The 22,087-nt window shown below is 35.3% G+C and overlaps 1 protein-coding gene across 3 annotated transcripts; it reads right to left on the bottom strand.

Annotated features, from left to right (window-relative positions):
- Positions 1 to 5: 5 nt before the first annotated feature.
- On the bottom strand, positions 6 to 21,857 carry LOC107665000 (DENN domain-containing protein 2D-like). 3 transcript variants are annotated; one of them, XM_016455714.1, is made up of 16 exons: positions 21,531 to 21,857; positions 16,608 to 16,664; positions 16,365 to 16,442; positions 16,160 to 16,234; positions 14,498 to 14,593; positions 13,434 to 13,609; positions 7,247 to 7,359; positions 7,087 to 7,156; positions 6,709 to 6,786; positions 5,629 to 5,769; positions 4,007 to 4,155; positions 3,732 to 3,903; positions 3,587 to 3,637; positions 3,399 to 3,480; positions 2,087 to 2,335; positions 6 to 393 (listed from the first exon to the last, which is right to left on the bottom strand). In XM_016455714.1, the coding sequence occupies exons 2-16, from the start codon at positions 16,654 to 16,656 to the stop codon at positions 329 to 331; spliced, it is 1,644 nt and encodes a 547-aa protein (XP_016311200.1). In that variant the 5' UTR covers positions 16,657 to 16,664; positions 21,531 to 21,857; the 3' UTR covers positions 6 to 328. The 3 variants fall into 3 exon arrangements, with proteins under 3 accessions (XP_016311200.1, XP_016311201.1, XP_016311202.1); XM_016455716.1 differs by lacking the exon at positions 6 to 393 and having other exon boundaries at positions 2,237 to 2,335; positions 3,591 to 3,637; XM_016455715.1 differs by lacking the exons at positions 16,160 to 16,234; positions 16,365 to 16,442; positions 16,608 to 16,664; positions 21,531 to 21,857 and adding exons at positions 15,176 to 15,494; positions 15,617 to 15,734.
- Between the last annotated feature and the right edge of the window lie 230 nt (positions 21,858 to 22,087).

Here is a 22,087-nt window from a genome sequence, read left to right as displayed (position 1 = left end):
TTAATTTAATTTCATTCGTTGAATCTGTTTTGTTTTTGAATTCAGCATGTTTCCACTGGCTCAGTTTCTGTGACATTGAACCTTCTGGTCAAAACGCTTCTAGTTGAAACAAGCTTTACATGCATTAAATACAGCAGCTTATCACAATACAGTTACCCATAACCCCCAACAAGACCCTGACACAAATGACAAACAGCAGTAAACGTATGACAACATAAATAAAAAACAATCTGACATTTAATTCTATCTACATTCCTTAAAATGATTTACTACTGACTGATTTATTTCACACAAGATTTACAACCAGCTACTTTGGTGAGTGCTTCCACTAGTGTTTCTTGGCTTTCTCCCTCATCTTTTTGTGGTATTCAGCGATCTTTTTGTCAAAAAACCCTGGAAAAAGAGGAAAAAGGGAGACGATCAGGGGCGGCGCCAGAAAATTTTGAATGCAGGTGCTAAGGGGGCACTAGATCTTTGACAGGGGGGCTGGGCAATTACTAATAAGAGCCTAGTAAATGAACAAAAACAGTTATTTATTTTTTTATCTATATATATGAATAATAAAATAAATATGAGGGAAAACTTGCCCACACACTTATTACATGATTAGGCCTATTTGACTCTATGAAATTACGTAGATCAGTCAGTTCCCAAAGTTTTTTTTGCATAAGCATATACATTCACTGAACAGGAATTTCACACCAAGTGTTATGGAGTGTGGAAGCTAAAATATTAGCTTATGACATGGAGGCACCCGCGCGATCTCTTGCATTTTTGTCCTGCGGAAAAAGCTTAAAATACACCATTATTTTTGGTCATACAGATAAGACTAATAGGCTACATAATTCGCTTTTATTACACTTTTATTTGTGTGCACAGTACACTCACAATAACACGTTATGCTTTTGTAAAATAGAGAAAATAAACCGGATGCGCTTTCTGCAGTCCCGGTCTCCGTGAACTGACGCGTCACACTCACAAGAATCGGCTACTTGCCTCACAGACATAAGAAATAAATCTATAGAAAGCTTGAAATGTCTACTATTAAACAAACCAATTCAAATAATAATGGGAAAAAAATTATCTGATAATGTAGTCAGTATGAAAAGGTGTATAAAGGTGTCCGGTACGTCTGCGGCGGTGGCGAGTCAACGTCGGCAACTTCATCTTTGCAGCCCACACTGACTCAAAAAGCTATTTACTAATAAATCATTAAAACGTCTTCTTTTTCCCAGACATATTTATAATCATTACTTTTGCCGGTGCATTGCGGCAAGCTTTATATGCGAGCTTAAACTATTATTACATTATTATTATTATTATTAATAGGCTATATTACACCTAGGCCTATTACAGGATGGTTTAGTAGGCCATTATATGAATTAATTTAATGTAAACGTGTGACTAGTTGACTAGAAAAATCTTTAGTCGGGGGCAGGCGTAAATGTGCCAAGCACAAGGAACCGCTCCAATTTTTAAATGCTATGACATTAGGAATAGTGCCACAATTTCACGTTATTGCATTGCATTATGCATGCGTAATGAGTCAAATGTTTTTATTTAATTTTTATATTAAACTTATTTATTAAATATAACAGGCTACAGCTTGTTTTTGCTTTCAGGAAAAAATGTGTGGGAGTGCTATGGGGGTGCCGAAGCACCTGCTAGCCCCTCCCTAGCGCCGCCCATGGAGACGATATTAACTATACGTTTTATTACTACTTTATTTTTATTACTATTCAAGATTATTTACTATTACTATTCAAGAACATTTTTATATTCTCTTATGCAAAAGTAAATCAAAGTTCAAGTCATTAAGATGACACTACTAAAGAAACCTCTAATTGTGACATTTATTATAATGGGTTTATGTGAAGATTGTTTTAAGTTCACTTAAATTAAACATAATTAAACAAAAAAAATCCATTTAACAGAGACATCAGTATTGTTGATGCTTGCCGTCATAAAAAGATGCCAAATTATTTCATATTTTTTTATGTTGTTTCTACATTAATTTGGAGATTCAATGTGAAAATCTATTTATAAATATAAATTTTAATGTTAGGTCAAAGTGTGTGTGTTTCACCTGTGCCGTCCTGAGAGGCGGGTCTCTGTTCCATTTCCTGAACGAAGAGATCGAACATCTGCGTCTGTACAAATTTCTTCACAAACCGTCGTGTGCTCTTGGATTCTATTGCTTTACAGAAATTAGTTCGCTGGAACTCTCCCCGCTGGTCTTTGCCGTTCCGCACAATGTACTTAGAGAAGTGACCAACAGTCTTGATAAAGAACGGCAGGAAAGCTTCTGGGACCACCTGGTTCAACTCCTCAAGACCTGAAGTGATGATAAATTATATAAATACATGGGTTATTATTAGTGTTAAATACTTGTTTCTAGGGTGCAAGTGCGATTATTTACATAGCAATGTCATGGTGTTTTGCAGCTATGAACATGAAACATAAACGTCAACAGTTTAGTATGTATTTTCAAAAAGTAATATTAGCGAATAAAGACACATATGTCCAGAAATTTCTAATAGTGACAGAGGCACTGTGTTTTGTTTATGGTTGTAACGCAGTGCATGCAGTGTTGCCATGTCCGCTTAGTATACTTTTTTGGGATTATTTTTCATAATATCTCTTGTAAATGTTACCAATTGCGGACTGCATTTTTGAGCTGCATATTTAGGAAAATTTAGGCGTATTTGCAGTGGCTAGTGCCAAGGAGCTTATTTTTCAGCTATTTTGTTAGAATCAGGTGCTGGGTTTTCTAGTGAAATCTGGCAACACTCTTTAGATCGTAACGTATTTGGGAAGATTTGATCATTCATGTCCATAGCACAGACGATATAGAACAGTCACATGCCAGCGTTTAAGTAAAACATCCATGCAATAGTGATTTGTTCATTGCGTCTGTCAAATGACAAATGAATGAAAGACTTGGGGAAAATAATTATACTTTTTTGTTGTTGTTATCATATATCCTTGGCTGCTTTACAATGATTTCCTAATACAAAATATCGTCAAAGATTGTGTACGTAGAATTTGGTTATTGAAAATATAACACTCCTCTCAAATGAACAAAATGACCTGATTAAAAATTGAGCCCGATTTGGCTCAACAAGATTCAAAGATGAAGTCAGTAAAATGATCCAGTCTTTCCATTGCAAATGCGAGTGATTGAGTGCTTAAAAAGATAGCTCTACTAGATAGTGTGCATTCACCAGCTGCATCCATTCACACTTACAGTCAACTGTGTGCAAAACGGAACTGAAGTTGGAAAACGAAGTATATCTAGGCCTTATTTGGGGTTTGTTCAAATACTTAACACTATTTATGAGCAATGAGAAAATTGATTAAAACAACTCCACTAAATATGAAGTAAAAATGCTGCTTACTTGAATTCTCATTTTTGGCACTGAGGGCCTGCTTGATTTCATCTTTGAGTTTGTGAGGTAATATTGTGTCCTCATCTCCCATCTGTTTGGAGAAACATTTCAACCACAGTCACCCACACTATATCCATCAGTCACTTTTCAAGGCAACAATTTAAAAGATGCTCTCTATGATTTAAACGTGAACTTACACTCTTGATAAATGTCTCCTTCCTGCCTTCTGACAAGTCAACAACAAGCAGCTGGGTGAGTAGATGAATTTAGATTTCAGCTTGCAGCATTTGAAATGTAAATTGCTTGCAATATTTCAACAGTGTCACGAGTCTGGCCACTCACCTCGGTCTGGTCAGTGGCCTGATCTGCAAGACTTTTCTGGACACCCAGCAGGTATGGTGTGGGTGCCATGACGACGTCGATTAGGATTTCGGGAACAATGGAAATGAGCGTGTGCTGCCAGATGAATGGATACAGGAATACAGCCACTGCGTGGATCACCTGAGACAACGTCCTGCAGAGATAGTATGGCCTTGATTAATATGGGTTATACATATGGATATAAATCAAAGCAAAACCTAGCACTTGTGTTTGTGCATGTATGTCTGTTTTAGTACCCAAGCTCGTCAGCGATGAAGATGATCCTCCGCTCTAGCACAGTAGCAGCAAACACCTGGAGCACCTCCTCATCTGAAAGGCATTTGAACAATGTGCGGAAATCTACATGCTCCAGCCAGGAGTCTGTCGGACGAGTCAAACTGATGATCTACAGAGAGACATACAGATACTTTATTATAGGTACAGTACATATTTTATTATTTAATAAAAACAGTTTGGGGATAACTAACTAGAAGCAGACAGATCATTTATTTGTCCTTAGGGAGGACATTTGTTTCCACAGTGGTTGGTGCGTATATAGCACAAACACATTAACACAAGACAAGACATATCAACTTATCATGATACAATCAAAAAACAAAACAAATGCAAGTGCATACGATGACATATCAATGGCTGATTTCCTATCTTTAGGAGTTTGTTCTTATTAGTAACTGTAAGTAACTGCTACTAATTTAAGCATTTTTGTAGCCTTTTACAATATGTGACTAGGCAATAAGCCTTAAAAAAAATAATTAATTCGTTTTTAGCGATTTTGTGTGCTCTGATATTTTATTCCAATGAACAAGTTCAAAGTGATTCAGTGATTCATTTGAATCATTGCTAAATAATGTTTTAGTCCATATATTTTCCATACAGTGATATAAATTGGGGTTGTTCCTTAGTTTTATTAGTTGTATTTAGTGTAAAATTGTTATGTTTGATGTTTTCAGCCTAACTGTGATCCTCTTTTTTGTCATATGTAGCTGACTACCTTTTCTCAAAATTGAGTACCTTCAGATAGATAGATAGATAGATAGATAGATCTCAGAATTATGGGTTTTATAATATGAGGTATGTTCAGAGCACTTGATTGGAATGTTACACAGAAAATGTGCTGAAGGAGAAGTTCAAGCAGAACTAAGTCAAGTTGGTACAAAGCATGAGGACATACCTGCACGAAACAGCTCATCTTTGACCCTTTCCCTGAGCTATTACTTCACTCACTTCAATTTCCTGCTTTTTTGCCAGAGCTGAGGAGGTGTGTGTTTGTGGACAGCATGTCTCTGCCTGCCTACTCTGCTGCTTGTTTGGAATTAGAGACGTATTACTTTACACCTCCTTTAATGTACTGTAATTAACACTCTATGGTTTAAAATTACTGGGAAAAATACATGGAAAACCAGCTTTTATTCTCTTCCACGATTTCACACCCTCAATCAATTTCCTTTTCCTGTTTTTTTTTTGTGTTTAATAGGAAATTACAGGCTAACATCAGTTTTTTGTTGTTTTTCTGTTGACTCAACTGCTGCAAATACAGTGGAAATCAATGGAAAGTGTAGCAGCTGCTGGCTTTCCGGACACTGGAAAAAGTCATATCTTGATGATAAGTCATATCTTACAATAACCTCAATTGTTGTGAGTCATTGTTCAGACAACGATGTCAGGAGTAATAGTGTGGCATCTACAATATGGAGTCCCTCTAACCCTAGTCTCAACCAGATGGCATTTCCATTATTTTTTTTTTTTTATTAAAATAAGGGGATGAATATGAAAAATAAGGGCTTCCCCTTCAGACTGACTAACCATTCAGACAACCCTCAAGATTTAGAACAATTTTAGTTTTATCACTAGTTCTTACCTCAGTGCCTCTTTCTGGAATAAAACTTTTGATATTAACAGTGTGTCCAGGGGCAGGAAACGCCGATTCCCTCAGGCTCTGCATAAATGGGTAAATCATTGCCATTGAGATTTTTCTTCGCTGCTCCACCTCATCAAAGATCTAAAACATCAAGCAGACAGATTGAACAAACAGGAAAACTTCAAGAAAAAAAAATCGCTTTCAATGGAAATAACAGGTGAAAAACTGAAATATACAGTAGTTCAAAAGGCTGGATTTCTTTTGATTAATTACTTTTACTCAGCAAGAATACATTAAAAATGACCAAAAATTCATCAAAAGGCAGTTATAATGTTACAAAAGATTTCTATTCCACATAAATATTAAGCAACACAACTGTTTTCAATATTGGAAAATAATAAGAAATGTGTCTTGAGCACAAAAGCAGTATATTAAGATTATTTCTGAAGCATCATGTCACACTTAAGACTGGAGTAATGACTGTTAAAAAATCAGCTTTGCATCACAGGAATAAATTGCATTTAAAATTAATGTAAATAGAAAACAGTTATTTTAAATTGTAATAATATTTCCCAGTATTCTCCATATTTCCCTGTAATGTTGGTTTATGTGCAATCTATTTGGGAGAGCAGTTAACACATAACACCATATATTATTGAAGCATAAGCGTCAACAACTTTTGCAAACACCCGAATTTAGAATATGTCCATTTCTTTAAGATCACATTAGCTTAAGTCATATCACATTAGTCTTTGATGTTTGTCCTGAACAAACAAACTAATTTACAGTCATGAGACAACGTTCACCTAAAAAAAAAAGTACCTGAACAAAGTTCAGCTCAAACAAACAAAATATACTCCAATAACTGTAGCGTTAAGCTCAGACAGCAAACCGAAAGCTCAACAAAGAGATCAATCATTAGACATCCCTTTTCAGACAAGTAAATTACTATATATTAGCAAAGACAATAAACTCTGAATTAATACAAAGTCAGAAAAACATAAGGCAATTCTCTTAAATGCAAATCATAAAAGCCCAAAGGCAGTTACAGATGACTGTGCAGTAAATTATGATGTTTACCTTGGAAAAGAGTCCAAAACAGGCTAAATTACTGATGATACAGTAGGCCTCAGGCAGACGAGCCCCCTTCCCATCAGGCTAATTAAGAAAAGAGCAACGACAAGAGAAGCAAGCTTTAAAAACACTACAAAACACTTTAATTGCATGTGAGTGAGAGTTCTTTGGAAAGAGTTGACCTTATCTTGTCTTTTCATGCATTACAAAATAAATTTTCTGAAGAAAAGGTAAGTGGTGCTTTCCCTGTTGCTAGTGTTGTTAGTGGGTTGCCGTGTAAGATTAACACATAGGAATAGGGATTTATTTGAATGAGTAATGGGCAGTGATGAGTATGAGCATAAATAACAGGAAGTATCACTAATGAGCCCAGTCATCATTTACCAGTAGCCTCCTACAGTATCCATTCTTCCTCGTTCCATCAACATCTGTAAGCACGAAAGAGAATGTTTCACTGTGAAATAGAGAAAAAGAGAGACAATGAAAATACAGTTTCTGCCTCCACAAGGCATGCTGAGAGAAACGATGCACGTGGTTACAGTACCTGGGATATTCTGTTAAGGGCGCCCAGTTTACACCCTCTGGGAAGCAAAAAAGTGTGAGTGCCTTTAATGTCTTCTCTTCCTCCTCCTTCTGAAATCGCACCATTCCATCCTTCTGTTCTCAATAGAAAGAGAAAAAGACAAATGGAGAATAAGACTACAAAAATGCAAATGGCCTTTTTCATTCATATAGATCTCAATATGAGAATGACAATGAATGAGCTATATAAACTTTTTATTTTCACACACACATATACATATATATATATATATACAGTGGGTACGGAATATTCAGACCCCCTTCAATTTTTCACTCTTTGTTATATTGCAGCCATTTGCTAAAATCATTTAAGTTATTTTTTTTTCCTCATTAATGTACACACAGCACCCCATATTGATGCAATATAACAAAGAGTGAAAAATTTAAGGGGGTCTGAATACTTTCCGTACCCACTGTATATATGTATTAATGTATAAATAATAATTTAAGGATTTCTACAATGCAATTATATTTTCTGTGATTTTATCGATAATGATAATTAGATGATATTTTGCTGAGTGTCTTATTGTGCTGATATCTTAAGGACTACCGTGGACAGCTGACTCCTAAAGTGTTTGTTATTCTGCATATTCTGTGTGGTGATCAGTTCACAGCAGTGATAGAAATTAATCTTTTCCAATAAGTTTAAATTGATTTTACCTTTTATGGGCATTTTTACCTTTATAAGGCCATTTCTAAAGTGTGCATCATCTTTTCAGTCAAATTCTTAAATTGAATCAGTCAATTAGAATAATAAGTCACTGTCACCAAGCAAATGAAATCAGTATTGACAAAATTCATCTTTGCAATGCAGAGAAAACACAGAAGCTGCATTAGAAGTGGCATTTAGATGCATTTACACACTGTTTAATGCAGGACATGAATGTTTTAACCTGCAGTTACAAATGCATAAAATGTTGAATACTGATATTTGAATTTTTTTTTTTTTTTAAATGAAAATATACTTTAAATGTGAAATTAAAACTGCCAGTAGGTGTCAGCAAGTCACTGTTAATAAGTGAGTCATTGCGATTGAACCGAATCATTTAAACGGCTGATTCATTCAGGAACGAAACACAGTCATGTTGCTCAGAGATGCAAATTTGTTTTTTTTTTTCAAAGTCGAATTATATTTGTTGGCGAAATAGAGCAAAAACAGTCAATATTGTGTCTAAAACGTAAGTATCTTAATATTAAATTCTTGTTTATTGAACTGCTGTATAAAATCAATATTACATTTGTAACCATGCTGTTTTTTGGTGGAAAAAACGTCAGTCTTCGCGTGATACTGATTAACTATATGAAATATTAAACTATATGAAATGTTAGGGTTAACCCATATACATATATACGTTTCTGCCCCCATATCTTGAATTTTGTGATCATTCTAAATGCATTTTAATGAACGGAATCATGCAGTGAAAGAACGCGCACTGGTCTAACCTACTAGACTTCCTATTGCCTTAGCTAAACTTTAGCTAATTTACATGGTAGCTCTCATGCAGGGCCGTATTAACCATTGGGCTGAAGCCCCGGGGCCCGGACAAGGAGGGGGCCCGTGATTGGCTGTGAAGAATATTGACTGGCCAATGGTAGCGCCGATCGCCAAAGCCCCACCACGCCCCCCACTTATTAGCGCTATTATTTAGTGGAGCTTTTCCATAAATTCCATGCATTACCATTAGAGATTAAAATGTCCTGTTTGAATTTGGTTTACCAATCAAATGGATTAATTCTATATTTTACTTTTGAACGACACATGCACGGTGATCGCTGCGCCTAATGTCTGCATTCACCTCTCTTCACTTTGCTCTGGCGTAATCTGGGAATGGTTATGCAAAGAACAAACTTCGATAAGTAAAAAATGTCAACTATTCTAAAAAAAAAAAAAACTGAGAAGAGAGGGGAAACCATGAGTTAGTCAGTAAAATCCCCAGCTATCAGGTTATTTTACTAAAGCTAATGATGGAGTGGAACACCAAGTGGACTGGGCACATGCAGCAGATAAAAAGACAGCGTTGATATCTATGTGTGCACGTGCCTGTTGGAATGGTCAACTTGACGTCATTCACCATAATAATCAATGAATATTCAAAGATATGCAAGCGTATAACTTGCTGTTGTAGATGCACACAGTCAATGCGCTCAAAGGTTCTCAGACCGTTCCAAAAATGGCGGATGGCTTACGTATCGCGGCCCATAGAAACAGTCGCTAATGAGGCATCTACGTATATCTATGCCTTATCCAGTAGTGTCATTAGAGTTTAATCAAACATATGGCAACTTACCGTTTCATAAGAAAATATACCAAGTTCAAGACAGAATCCAATACCTGAACTACATTTTCATTTAGTAAAAAAACACACACACACACACACACACATTTAAGCATGATTAACGCATTACCATTTTCTTAATCTATCTGCATCAATTGCATAGGATTGCACCAGTGCTAGGGAAAGTTGTTTTAATAATAATAAAAAAGGTAATAATTTACAATATTGTGTAACTCCATAAAAAAGTAAGTATTTGTGTTACTTATTTAGGCTACTTTTTACGGAAAGTAATGTGTTATTTTTATTTTCTAGTTATTTTTCTCATCTGGGCTGGGTTTGTTTTTTTAATATACAAATTCTATTTTTATGGCAAATTCACGTCTGTACAGTAGATAAAAAATAAATGCATTTTAAAAATGAAATGCGTTGTTTATCTAAAGTCATTTCTGCTTATTAGCATGGTTGAATTGGATCATCAAAGGTCCGTTGCAAAGACACCGGTTAATAAAATGGGATTAAATAGCCTACATAAAGGATATTTGTGTTATTTAACATTTAATTATTGCAGGGTTTTGTCATAGTCTGAGTTTGCATTTCACTGTTTTTATTCATTTTGAGGAATACTGAATCTGTTTTTGTCCAAGTGAGATGAGTAAATGTTCACATTTAGTCTAGAATACAGTAACATCATGTCTACACACAACGCCTCTGCACTTACTCCTGACTTCTCTCAACATGGCAACACGAGAGCTGTCAGTCAATAGCCTAAATGGGAAAACAAAGTAAGTAACTGGCATATTTATTCGAAAAAGTAACTGATATTTTCTTGTAAATTAATATGTTACTCTAGTTACTTGACAAAAGTCATTTGATTACATAACCTGTTACTTGCATTACCTCCAACTGTATTGCACTGATGAAATTAGTTTGATTACAAAAGCAAATAGATTACAATGCACACTGAAGTTAGCACATGTTTGTCAGACGTCCACGGACCCCTCAACCTATAGACAACGCAAGAACAACTGATTCAACCATTATTGCTTCTTTACAAAATATATTATTCTTAGATTTATTTATTCATTAGTAGTATTCATTCATTTATTTAACACATTTTGTACATTTACATTACACTGAGCAATTGTCTTATACATCGAAAATAATAGTAGCCTAAAACCCAGATTTACAGTCAGGCAAACTCTTCATTTCAGCTGGAATTGATTTCCAACCGCTTCACTGTTTTTAATGCTGCATACAGAAATGTAATGAACAGTTGTCATCCAGAATTTCCACTCCTTGGATTGTATGCAGTTTACTTCATTTCAAACCTAAAATGAAAACAATAGAGATGTCAGAGCCCCTCATGGTTGGGTTTTTATGCAAGTGTAAAGTGTGCATTTATGCAAGTGAAACGTATTGAAATGTTTCCTATTCATTCATTTGCTTCCAAACCTGTTTTGAGTTTCTCCACGCTGATAAACACACTGCCACAGTGCATTATTACTCACGGTACGAGTTTGAGTCTGGCCTAGCGCGTACCAAAAGTAATAATGGACCGTGAAGCAGTTAAAAAGGGCTCCTTTCATCTTAACAAGGCAAGGTTTTGTCAAATTAAACGTAGAGTATATGGTTTTAAAACATGGAGAATGTAAACATATTTATGATTTGCTACGATTTTGCATACTTTACCTTCTGCAGACTTAAGAAGTTACATCTTTGTCTTCATTAGTGGCCCTCAGAGGTGCCCGATTAATCATGAGAGGTTACATCCATCCATTGCTGCAGTGATGGAGTAGAAAAACATAATGTAATACTTCAAACAATGCAGAATTGTTAGCCTAATTAACAGAGACTTCTCTATCAGAAATAACATTGAAAAGTTCCAGTCTAACAAGACGATTATAAACATGCAGTACACAAACCATTCTACACTCTTAAAAATAAAGGTGCTTCACGATGCCATAGAAGAACCTTTTTGTCTAAATTGTTCCATAAAGAACCTTTAACATCTGAAAAACCTTTCTGTTTCACAAAAGGTTCTTTGTGGCGAAAGAAGGTTCTTCAGATTATAAAAAGATAAGAAAGAGATGGTTCTTTAAAGAACCTTTCACTGAATGGTTCTTTGTGGAACCAAAAATGGTTCTTCTATGGCATCGCTTGAAGAACCTTTTGAAGCACCTTTATTTTTAAGAGTGTATATGAAGATAAATACATGCAGAAAACAAATCATTTAACAGTTCAACGCCCTGCTTAATATTACAATTTGCCAACAGAGGGCACAATATTATATAGCGTGGTCAGCTGACGTAGTGTGATTAAAACAAATAATACTGTTTCTAAAATGTTAAACTAAAATGTTTTATTAAATAAAACAACAGAATGCTCTATAATTATTGTATAATACTTTTTAAAAAATTCAAACAAATATGAAGTAAAATCAGGTGATCTAATGAAAAAGGGAAAAGTCTCTCACATAATGGTAGCATTATACTGCCAACAAGACATCTAGATTATGTATTAGGACAACTTTGGGAGTAAAGCCAATGGCCAACTGAAAAATACCACAATACTTATTGCAGTGAAAAAAAAAAAAACTGAGAAGAGAGGGGAAACCATGAGTTAGTCAGTAAAATCCCCAGCTATCAGGTTATTTTACTAAAGCTAATGATGGAGTGGAACACCAAGTGGACTGGGCACATGCAGCAGATAAAAAGACAGCGTTGATATCTATGTGTGCACGTGCCTGTTGGAATGGTCAACTTGACGTCATTCACCATAATAATCAATGAATATTCAAAGATATGCAAGCGTATAACTTGCTGTTGTAGATGCACACAGTCAATGCGCTCAAAGGTTCTCAGACCGTTCCAAAAATGGCGGATGGCTTACGTATCGCGGCCCATAGAAACAGTCGCTAATGAGGCATCTACGTATGTATATGGTTTTGGGTATTACATAATACATTTTTACTATAACTGGTTACCTTATTTCATCTTCATAAGAACTAGGCCTATATTAAATAATAAAATAAAAAAAATCTAATAAATAATATATACATTTTATAAATAATATTTACATAATATATGCATGACTTAACCTATCAATTTAATTTGCGTTAAAATTGAAAAAGTTTAACGTTACAATAGATACACTTGTCTGTTTTAAAAACAAACAAAAAATGTATAAACAATAAATCCTTTTGCAAGATATATATTATAAAAGTTCTGATGAAGTTCTTCCAAACACCCAAATTTTACTCCAAACTTAAATGTATATAAATGTAAATAATGTGAATTAAGCATTTACTAATTCATTAAATGTAATGCAAGCATTAAAAAATGTGTTGAATTGTTATTGAATGTAAATAATAGGGCCTTTCGCATTTAGTTCCAGAACTAAATGTACAGTACTGGAGGACTAAGAATCTCCAACGACAACTGGCAGTGCTACATTTGCTACAGGTGCCTGCACTTCAGCGTCCGTCCATCTATCGCTGTTCTCCATACTTGCGAAATAAGTTGACACAATGTTTACAGTATGTTTACACGGTGTTTTAAATCATGGCGGGTGAGGGTGTTTTCGTATGCGTTTGGACAATCAATGTCTACTTACGTCACGATTAGTACCAGTTGTGCTGGTTAGACCCTGCTCCGGAGTAGGAGCTAATTTGGTTCTCGAAAAAGGCAGTCCGGTACTAAAATCGCACCCAGTTCCGGCGGTGCGAAAACGCCAAAAAGTGGGTAGTTCCACAATTAGTTCTGGTACTATGAAAAGGTTCCCGCGGTGCGAAAGGCCCTAATGCTACAGAAGTACTGAATACTTTCTGAAGGCTACATGTGGCTGCATGCAGAGCACAGGGTTTGTATGTGTCACCTTAGGGAACTGATAGATGATCTGTGGCTCATATATCCCATCTTTGGTCTTTTTAGGCCGAACCACCACCAGATATTCGAAGAAAAACTGCCCGCTAGCGTATCGCTGCTCCTTTGCCTTTTCTTCCACGGAAGAGAGCTCTCTGCTAGCAGGCAGATCTGGTTCCTTACCAGTTCCTACAAAACACACACACGTTAGCTTCTGTGATGTTTACCTCTTTTTAAAAACAAATCAACACAAATGCTCTGGAACCAAACTGACACTGTTTTCAGTCCAATGAAGAGGATATACTACCAAACCAACTGTTTATAAATGTTTGATTTCTGAACAATCTAAAAATGTTGCTCTTCAGAAAGAGCACTTGAAATGCTGATCAAACAGGGAATGCTGAACCACGAAAAAGTACAAACAAATTAGAGATGAGAAAGACAGAGCTCTACTGTGAATTTCCTTAACATTTCCTTTTGAGCCTGCTTTTTGGGAGCCTCCCCCAACACAGAGCAAACAAAGCCGACGGGAATACCATAGGAGTCCGCTAGGTCAGAAAGTCTTGTTCTAGCTTGACTTGCCTCACCATGGAAACCTTCAATGTGCCTTTCTATAAAGGACAGAACAATAACTGCTGCTTGTAACTGAAAAGACAAGACGTGCACTAAAGGACTGATGCAGATTGTGTGCTTTGACTGACTTTGTGAACCTCCTTGTGACTTCATAAATGAATTTTAAATGAACAACATATTACAAATCTTTCTAAATATCTTCAAATGGAATATTTGAGCACAAAACTGCAGTTTGAAAGATTAATTCGTTTAGGCATTTTGCCCTACTTACACTACGAGACGAGAATGAGTCATGCTGAAATGTTTCGACAAGGTTAACTACTTTTATATGCAATATAAGTCAGTGACCACAGCTAAAGATAACGTTTTACATGGTCAAGTTTTGTTGTGCATTCATTAAAGATGCTTTTTTTGTCACTTAAAGCTTAAAAAACAGATCTGGAGAGATTCTTTAAGTAGCTAGATATGTGTTTTATAAAGCAATACTTAAATGACGTTTCTCACTGTCTTTGCTGATTTTTCCCCGGAAGGACGAAAATAAGGTACTGAACCTCTTCATGGCTCCCATGTCTGGTTGATCTTCACCTGGAAGAAAGACACCTGAGCAATAAAACGCACAAAACCGAACAGAAAATTAATCAACATGCAACCACACAGAATTGCTCAAGAAAGCTCAGAAATGTTACCAGAAATGGCTTGATCGCTAACTCATGTTTGGTTATCCACTTCCTTAGCCAAAGAGGTTAGTTTTGACAGCTGAAGTGTAAATTGTGAATTCAACGAATGTAATTTATTCTTTCCCACATTACTATATTTTCCTCACAAGAAACCACAAAGACTCTTGCTTAACCTGCTTTGTTTGTCATTTAAATACCACATGCCAGATAGTTAACTGTAAAGAATCAATATCCCCGATACTATATTGTGACAGCAACTATTTAACAAGTTCAACAGCATTATAAATCTAAATAACTAACAAAACTGTTAACTTAAGGTCTTAGACATGCATGCAGACAGATAGATAGATAGACAGATAGATAGTAATTGCACATTAAAAATATATAGGGAAAAAGTGGCAATGTTATAATCTTCTATTATATCAGCTCCATTAAATAAGTTAATGGATATTAATATATGAACAATTTATACAGAATCACTAAAGCACAGTTTGTTTTAACTTACTCCGGTGTTTACGTGGGTTTGCCTTCTTTCCTCTTCTTTTGACATTAGAGGGAGTAATTCCGTTCATGTTCGAATCTCTTTGCGTAAAGTTTGTCAATTAAAGTGATATTTATGTCGTGATCTCACAGAAATCTTTCCCATGGACGCGCAAGATAAGATGCTCTGCCGCGAATGAGCGTGTGCAACCAACATGTGTGCTCGCGCTGCTGATGTCTGATTCGCGAATCAATAGTTCATTTTAAAACGCAGTTCATTCGAACCGAGTCGCAAACCGTTCGTGAATCATTTGACTGTTAGGGAGAGTCAAACCGCATAATTTCTGAAACGAAATCGAAAATATAGTGATAAATAGCATTATACAAACAAATCCCGTTTCACTGCAAAAAAAAAGAAAACAGTGCGGGGCGTCTGGGTAAAATCAATAAAACTGTCCGAACGAACCGAATCGGCGAAAAGACGTGAAAGGCAGGTCGGAAGACACTTCAAATTATGTAAAATGTCTTCTTCAGTCAGTGGGAGTTCCTTCTTTTCTCGGCTCTTCAATGCAGCTAGTCCAGAATTTATCTGAACCGCAGGGTGACACTGGTGTGACATATAAATGACATAATTTATATGACACTGTATACTTTCCATGTCCTCGTTTGTTTGTCTTTTGATGCCTTAATTACCAGGTGACTCTTGTAAAAGAGATTTTAATCTCAATGAGCTAACTTAATAAATTTGCTAACTTAATAACACTTGCCAACAATAACGCATCTGCTGGCTTCATCCTAAGGTTGACTCACTTTGGTAGAAATCCACAAGAACATTCTCAGAGTTACAGCCTCATTTCATATAGCCTATGTATTGACTAAATAATGTTCTTTTTAGCAGCATCATATGACCCCTTTAATTAATTTCTGAATAAACTAGTTCACAGATCTGCCAATGCAAACATACTGAAAACAGTATTTATTGCACATATCAAATGTTGAAAAGTCTTACCTTTGTTGGTCTCAATTTCTGTATCCGAGAGAGTTCTTCTCTTATCTGTGTCATCTTCCTCTCCTTGAGATCTTTCTGTAGGCCAAGACAGAGACAACTGAACTTTGTGCTAGTACCTAGAAGTGTTAATTCGTCTGTACACTTGCAGTTTATTTATAAAGCAGGGCACATTTGGATGGCCTGGTGTGTAAACTGAGTGACTCACGTTCACGTCGATCACTTCTAAAAGAAGAAAACAATCTTCTTCTGAAATAATTTTCCCCTTCATCCAGTGGCGCTCTAGCTATAGTAGTCAAAAATACAATTGAAAGGATTAGGAATCTTTCTAGAATGCAAATATGTTGAGATTTGAAACATCTTTTACTGCTTTAATCGTACATACATTAATAACAATAAGAATATTGTTTTGTTTTGTTTTACAATTAATTTAAATTCATAAACTACTTACTCTTTGAACGCATAGAGGAGAACGCCCAGGTTTTCCTGGATGATGTCATTGTGTCACCTACAAAAAACATGCACACACTTAAGTTTCACAAGTTTCTTCAATATTTTATTATCTCAGTCACAATCAGAAAGAAATTCATTGCAATGTAACAAAAGAGAACCTTGTCTTATGTCAAATTCGTTGCTCCTTAAATGTGAGAAACTTCCTAGGTTTTTTCCCAAGGACCAAGGTTATAGTCCTTTGGGTCCTTAAGTAAATATTAACTTGCCGACTCTTCGTCATTAATGAAAAAATTCTTGACACTCCCTTGACTGCACGTGTGTCCAGAGATCACAGACATGAGTAACCTCATACCTGCTCCATTGTTCCCAACGCATATAAACAGCAAGCTTCTAAAACAACATTTTATTTACATGAAAAGCTTATAACTAAATAATTTTGTGCTTCTAAACCATACTTTATGAACTCTTTGCACCACAGTTATAGAGAAGCAAGCTTAACGAAATGAAATAAGGAAAATGCTTTTGCTTATACATACTGCAATACTTGCACTCTTCAAAGGTCCTTCCTGTGATAGACACTACCACAGGAAGTATCAGAATTGTGGTGGTTTTGTTGTAGAGAGGTCAAACAGTAGCGTCACATGAGGTTTGCGCTTATATCTGAGCCAGAAGTCCTGTTCACATGGTCATCTTTAACATGATACAATGCCATGAAGCAACATGTACTTGTTAAAACAATCTGCATAAAATAGACTCTGTTTATTTTTGTGTGTGAATAATCTAGTTATGATCTAGTAATGTAATAATTGTAATGGAAATAAGAATGAAAAAAAATACATCAGTAAAAATGTGTTCAATGGTTAATTGTAAGTGACAATTTTACATTTAAACAGACATTTAAATTACATTTAGGTTTATTTAAATACAGTAAAAATAATTCCAATAATTACATTCAAATATTAACTATTAAGTAAAGTTTTGATAACTATTCTAAAGTTTGGAATTAGTTTTTTTTAAAGAAATCAATACTTTTATTCAGCAAGGACGTATTAAACTGATCAAAAGTGACAGTAAACATCTATAAGTCATCATTCTAACTTTCTAATCATCCAAAATCCTGCAAATGTATCATGCTTTCCACAAAAATATTAAGCAGCAGAACTGTTTTCAACATTGATGATGATGATAATAATAATAATATTACCGTCTAACTCTAGCACTCTCTATTCTAATTCTATTCTTAAAAAAAAACAACACTTGCACTCCATTCATTTACTAACTGCTTGTTTTCTTACCAAAAAAAAAAACTAACACTAGCTCTTCTAATCTTTTTGTATTCTATCTATTTGTTTTCTTTTTATTTATTATACAATTAATAAAAGCAAAAAAGGCCTCGAACACTAGCTTGCTCTATTCTTTTTCTATTCAATCTGTTTTCTTTTTATTTATTATATGATTTTTTTTTAAAAACCTGGCTACGTGTACTGCGTTAATCTAACTGAGACTTGTTATAGCACTTGTATATCATTGCTCTTTTGTTGATTTTGATTGCTTCCATTGTCCTCATTTGTAAGTCGCTTTGGATAAAAGCATCTGCTAAATGTAAATGTAATAATAATAATGATAAATATATATTTCTTGAGCACCAAATCAGCACAATAGAATGATTTTTGAAGATCATGACACTGAAGACTGAAGTAATGACTGCTGAAAATTCAGCTTTGCCAACACAATAATATATAATATTTTAAAAGATACTAAAACAGGAAAATGTTTTTGTTTTCAAATATTTCTGAATATTTTTTACATTTTATTAATCAAATAAATGCATCTTGAGCATAAGACACTTACAAAAACATTAAAGAAACGTTTGAATGGATTATAGTAATTTACTGTAAAATATTGTTCAGTAAAAATAAACCTGAAACATTGTCACTGTGTTATTGTTATTATTTATTTTAATAATAATTCAAAGTTGTGTTATCTATTAATATATAGTTAATTTAGCTTTGTATCAAGAATTCTGTCCTGGCAAAACTCATGTTTATTCTCAGTCCTTCAAACAAGAATCTCTATCCTCTCCCATAGGTTTATTGCCATGTTTTCATGAAAGACGTGGTCGTTAGTATACTCTGAGTCTTTTTATAGCTGACTGTATTCCCCACAGGACGACCTCAGGTCAGCAGTAGGTCTTCCTGTTGCCCCAGTGATTCTGTCTCAGCAGTTATGTGGGAATATTTTGAGGATACACTTCATGACTTTTGTATGTAGCGGTTGTTCCAGCTTCCAACCTATTGTATTTGGGCCTTAAAGAGTTCATTTATGTTATTTCAGATCCAGATAGTGACATAAATGCTGTTCGGAGACTTAATTTCAGTGTAGATCGGAAATTGGATAGAGTTTTCCACCATTCCTATATAATAGAACTCTGTCGAATCTTTAAAATAACAATATTCGACAAATAAAGGTGTCCGAGAATCCTGTTTTTTCCTGGTGTCCTTTATTGCTCAGAACTGAATAGACAGACAAGAGGCTGTGCCAGCTGCTGGGAAAAGGAGAATATCCTCCCCTCCTTGACTCCTCCTCCACACATCAATCAATCATTAACTCCTCCATTCATTCACCCACTCATTCCCTCTCTCTCTCTCTCATTATTCAAAATTAAAGGCTATTCATCATGTGATGAATGTGGTGGGACAGCTGACATCTTTTTGCACTGCACAGATGTTTTATAAACAGCTCCTCAACATTGTTCACAAACTACTTGTATTCCTTTTTGTCCAGTTGTTTGTCTCTTATCATAATACAAATCAGATTGCACTGCATCAATGACTGAAACTTTGATGACAAGATCTGATCAGTCTTGTGAAAGGTAACGTTGACTCAAGAATACCTCGGAGGAGTGCAATTCTCTTTTAAAGAAGGCTTAGAAAACAGATGTTCCTGCATGTCTCGTGCAACAAAAACTCACTCTGACCCTAAAAAGACATTTACTGGAATAACATGTTCATTTAGAAGCACTTTAACCAGGTGGCAATGCTTTTTATAATTAGTTTGAATTTTTAGCAGTTAAAGGGATTGTTCAGCCAAAATTTTCAAGGTAATTATATGACTTAGCCTATTTTTGTTGTGTAAAGAGGGCACCAGTCATTTGGTTAGAATTGTTGGTGATGTTTTAGATAGTTGTATTTTCATTCACAATCATTTTTTTTATTTTATGGCAGTCTGGGGATTCTGCGAAATTTGTTTCATAGAAGAAATACATTTATCCACTCGTAAAAGCACTGAATGAAATATAGTTTCCCACCTCACATGACAAGTTTAGCTTGCGAATGTTTCTCGGGCGAAAGGTTTGCGAGAGAATGCAAAAATATAATTTTCGTCCCGCTTCATTTTTTTCCCAGGTCACAACAAAAAAAAAAAATCAGTTTGTCTATGTATAAATGTTTGATCGAATATTTGAAGAATTAAATCCACGTCACGCGTTACCTCAGGCTCTTTCAGAGAGCATGCGCACAACGAAATTGAGTTACGAGCGTAATATCTAGTTATGTTTATAAAACAGACTTAATTAAAACAGTACTGGTACGATTTAGGTCCGACTAGATTATTGCTGACTGACATTGAGCTTTTAAAGTACAGGTAAATGCATACAGATTTGTACTCAAGTCACAGAAGCGAGACAAACTAAACTGGAATTTGAGATTTGCTCTGGATTGACTGTGTGTGCAGTGCAGTGGTTAACGTCAGCCAGCAGACAAGCATCAACACGTGCGCGGTACACGCCCTAAACTTAAAACGGGTCATTATTTAATGACAGTTTCTCCTTTCTGTACAGGAGGGCCGTTGTTCAACACGGCAGGTCAGATGTGTCGTGTTTTATGCACTTGTGTGTAAAGATCCTGCTTGTAACAGGACATAATTCTTGCATTTCACCCCAGTGTCATTTTGGCAGGAGTCAATAAAAGGTCTTAGAAAGAGGACTGAAATTAGTTCTTTTTTAGACTACTTCCCTAAACACAAAAGAAACACAGGACCAGCTTGCCCCGACCTCTAGAGGGCAATATAGCACAATATAGCATCAATCAAGCTACTTTATGTTCTTATTTTCCATTATGTTGAGTATTGTCAGGTAATAAGCTTCTATATATGAAGGAGCTAGTAGTGATATTGATGGAAAATGTCTTCTGAGATCCTGCAGTTATACGAATTATTTTATCAAGTCCACTAGTGTACAGTGAGTGAGCTTCTAGCATCAACACTAATACGTTTGATCTTATGAGGAAGTTATTATATTTGCGCTGTTCTCACCACAGGAAATTCAAACAAGCCACATAGTGAGAGTCACCTAAATGCAAAACTTAGTTTTTAATTCGAAAAATAAAATAAAATAAAGGAATTATATTATTTATTCTTTTTTTTTTTTATCATATGTATTTTGTTTTTTATCATGCGTTGCATCAGTTATTTTGGCTAGTTTTGATTTTACCAGGTCTTCGTGAAACTCTGGAAACTCGAGTCTTTCAAGACTGTTTCTCCATAAATGCAGCAACTCGTAAAATAGGCAAATATTTAATTTTGCATGTACAATTTTTGTGCAAATGTGTGTGTGTGTATATATATATATAACATTGTCTATAAATGTTTATTTTTCTATAAATGTGAACAGATAAATGTGAACACAATTCCTGCTTCTACATTTGTTGGCATTTCAAAAGTTTTGCTGTGTACCTGTTCTTATAAACATTGTATAATGTTTCCCGTTTATCAGTTATAAACACAACTTGTTAATTTACAGTAACTTTCAGGCGATGTACCAACAGCTAACAGGTGTTTCTACAGAATGAAAGCAAGCATTATAGACATGAAAGGACATCACACTCGTGATTTGTAGTATAGAAACACGTTCAAGGTGACTTACCACAGTGCAAACTTTCTCTCGTGTCTCCGATTTGTAGCTTGAGAAGGTTGCAAATCTTCGGTTTGATTAAATATTTACATCACTTGAGCGTGCTAGCAGTCCACAACAGTCGTTTCATGCCGGTTTACCTGCTGAACCAGTTTCGTCTATTTACTTTCTCCTCACCCACCTTGAACTAGGCAAGCTCTCACTACCATGTGATTCTTTTCACTGTCTTTGTCCTTTCTAAGTCACTATACAGCTTCTGTCTTGTGTGTGTGTGTGTGTGTGTGTGTTTGCTTTGGTGTACAAGTCTTGAATCACTTTGCCGCTTCTGCTTTCATTTTAGAGGAAGTGTTCATAAAACAGAAGAACCGAAGTGAACTGTCAAACAGCAGTGAGGGGATTTCCTTATTTCAAACTCTGGTGCCTATCAGGCCTTTCCCTTACAGGTGAATCTGCGGAAATAAACGAAGCTGTACCTCACAAAGTTTGCTCACTGAGATGATAAAAAAAAACAATATTACCATCACTGAAAGGTGATTTAAACAAGTGCATTTTTAAATTCAGCACATCTT

The sequence above is a fragment of the Sinocyclocheilus anshuiensis genome, unplaced genomic scaffold (assembly GCF_001515605.1).
Source record: "Sinocyclocheilus anshuiensis isolate Anshui unplaced genomic scaffold, SAMN03320099.WGS_v1.1 scaffold363, whole genome shotgun sequence".
NCBI classification, from domain to species: Eukaryota; Metazoa; Chordata; class Actinopteri; order Cypriniformes; family Cyprinidae; genus Sinocyclocheilus; species Sinocyclocheilus anshuiensis.
Note: the sequence above shows the minus strand (reverse complement) of the source record. Positions and strands in the feature narration are given on the sequence as shown.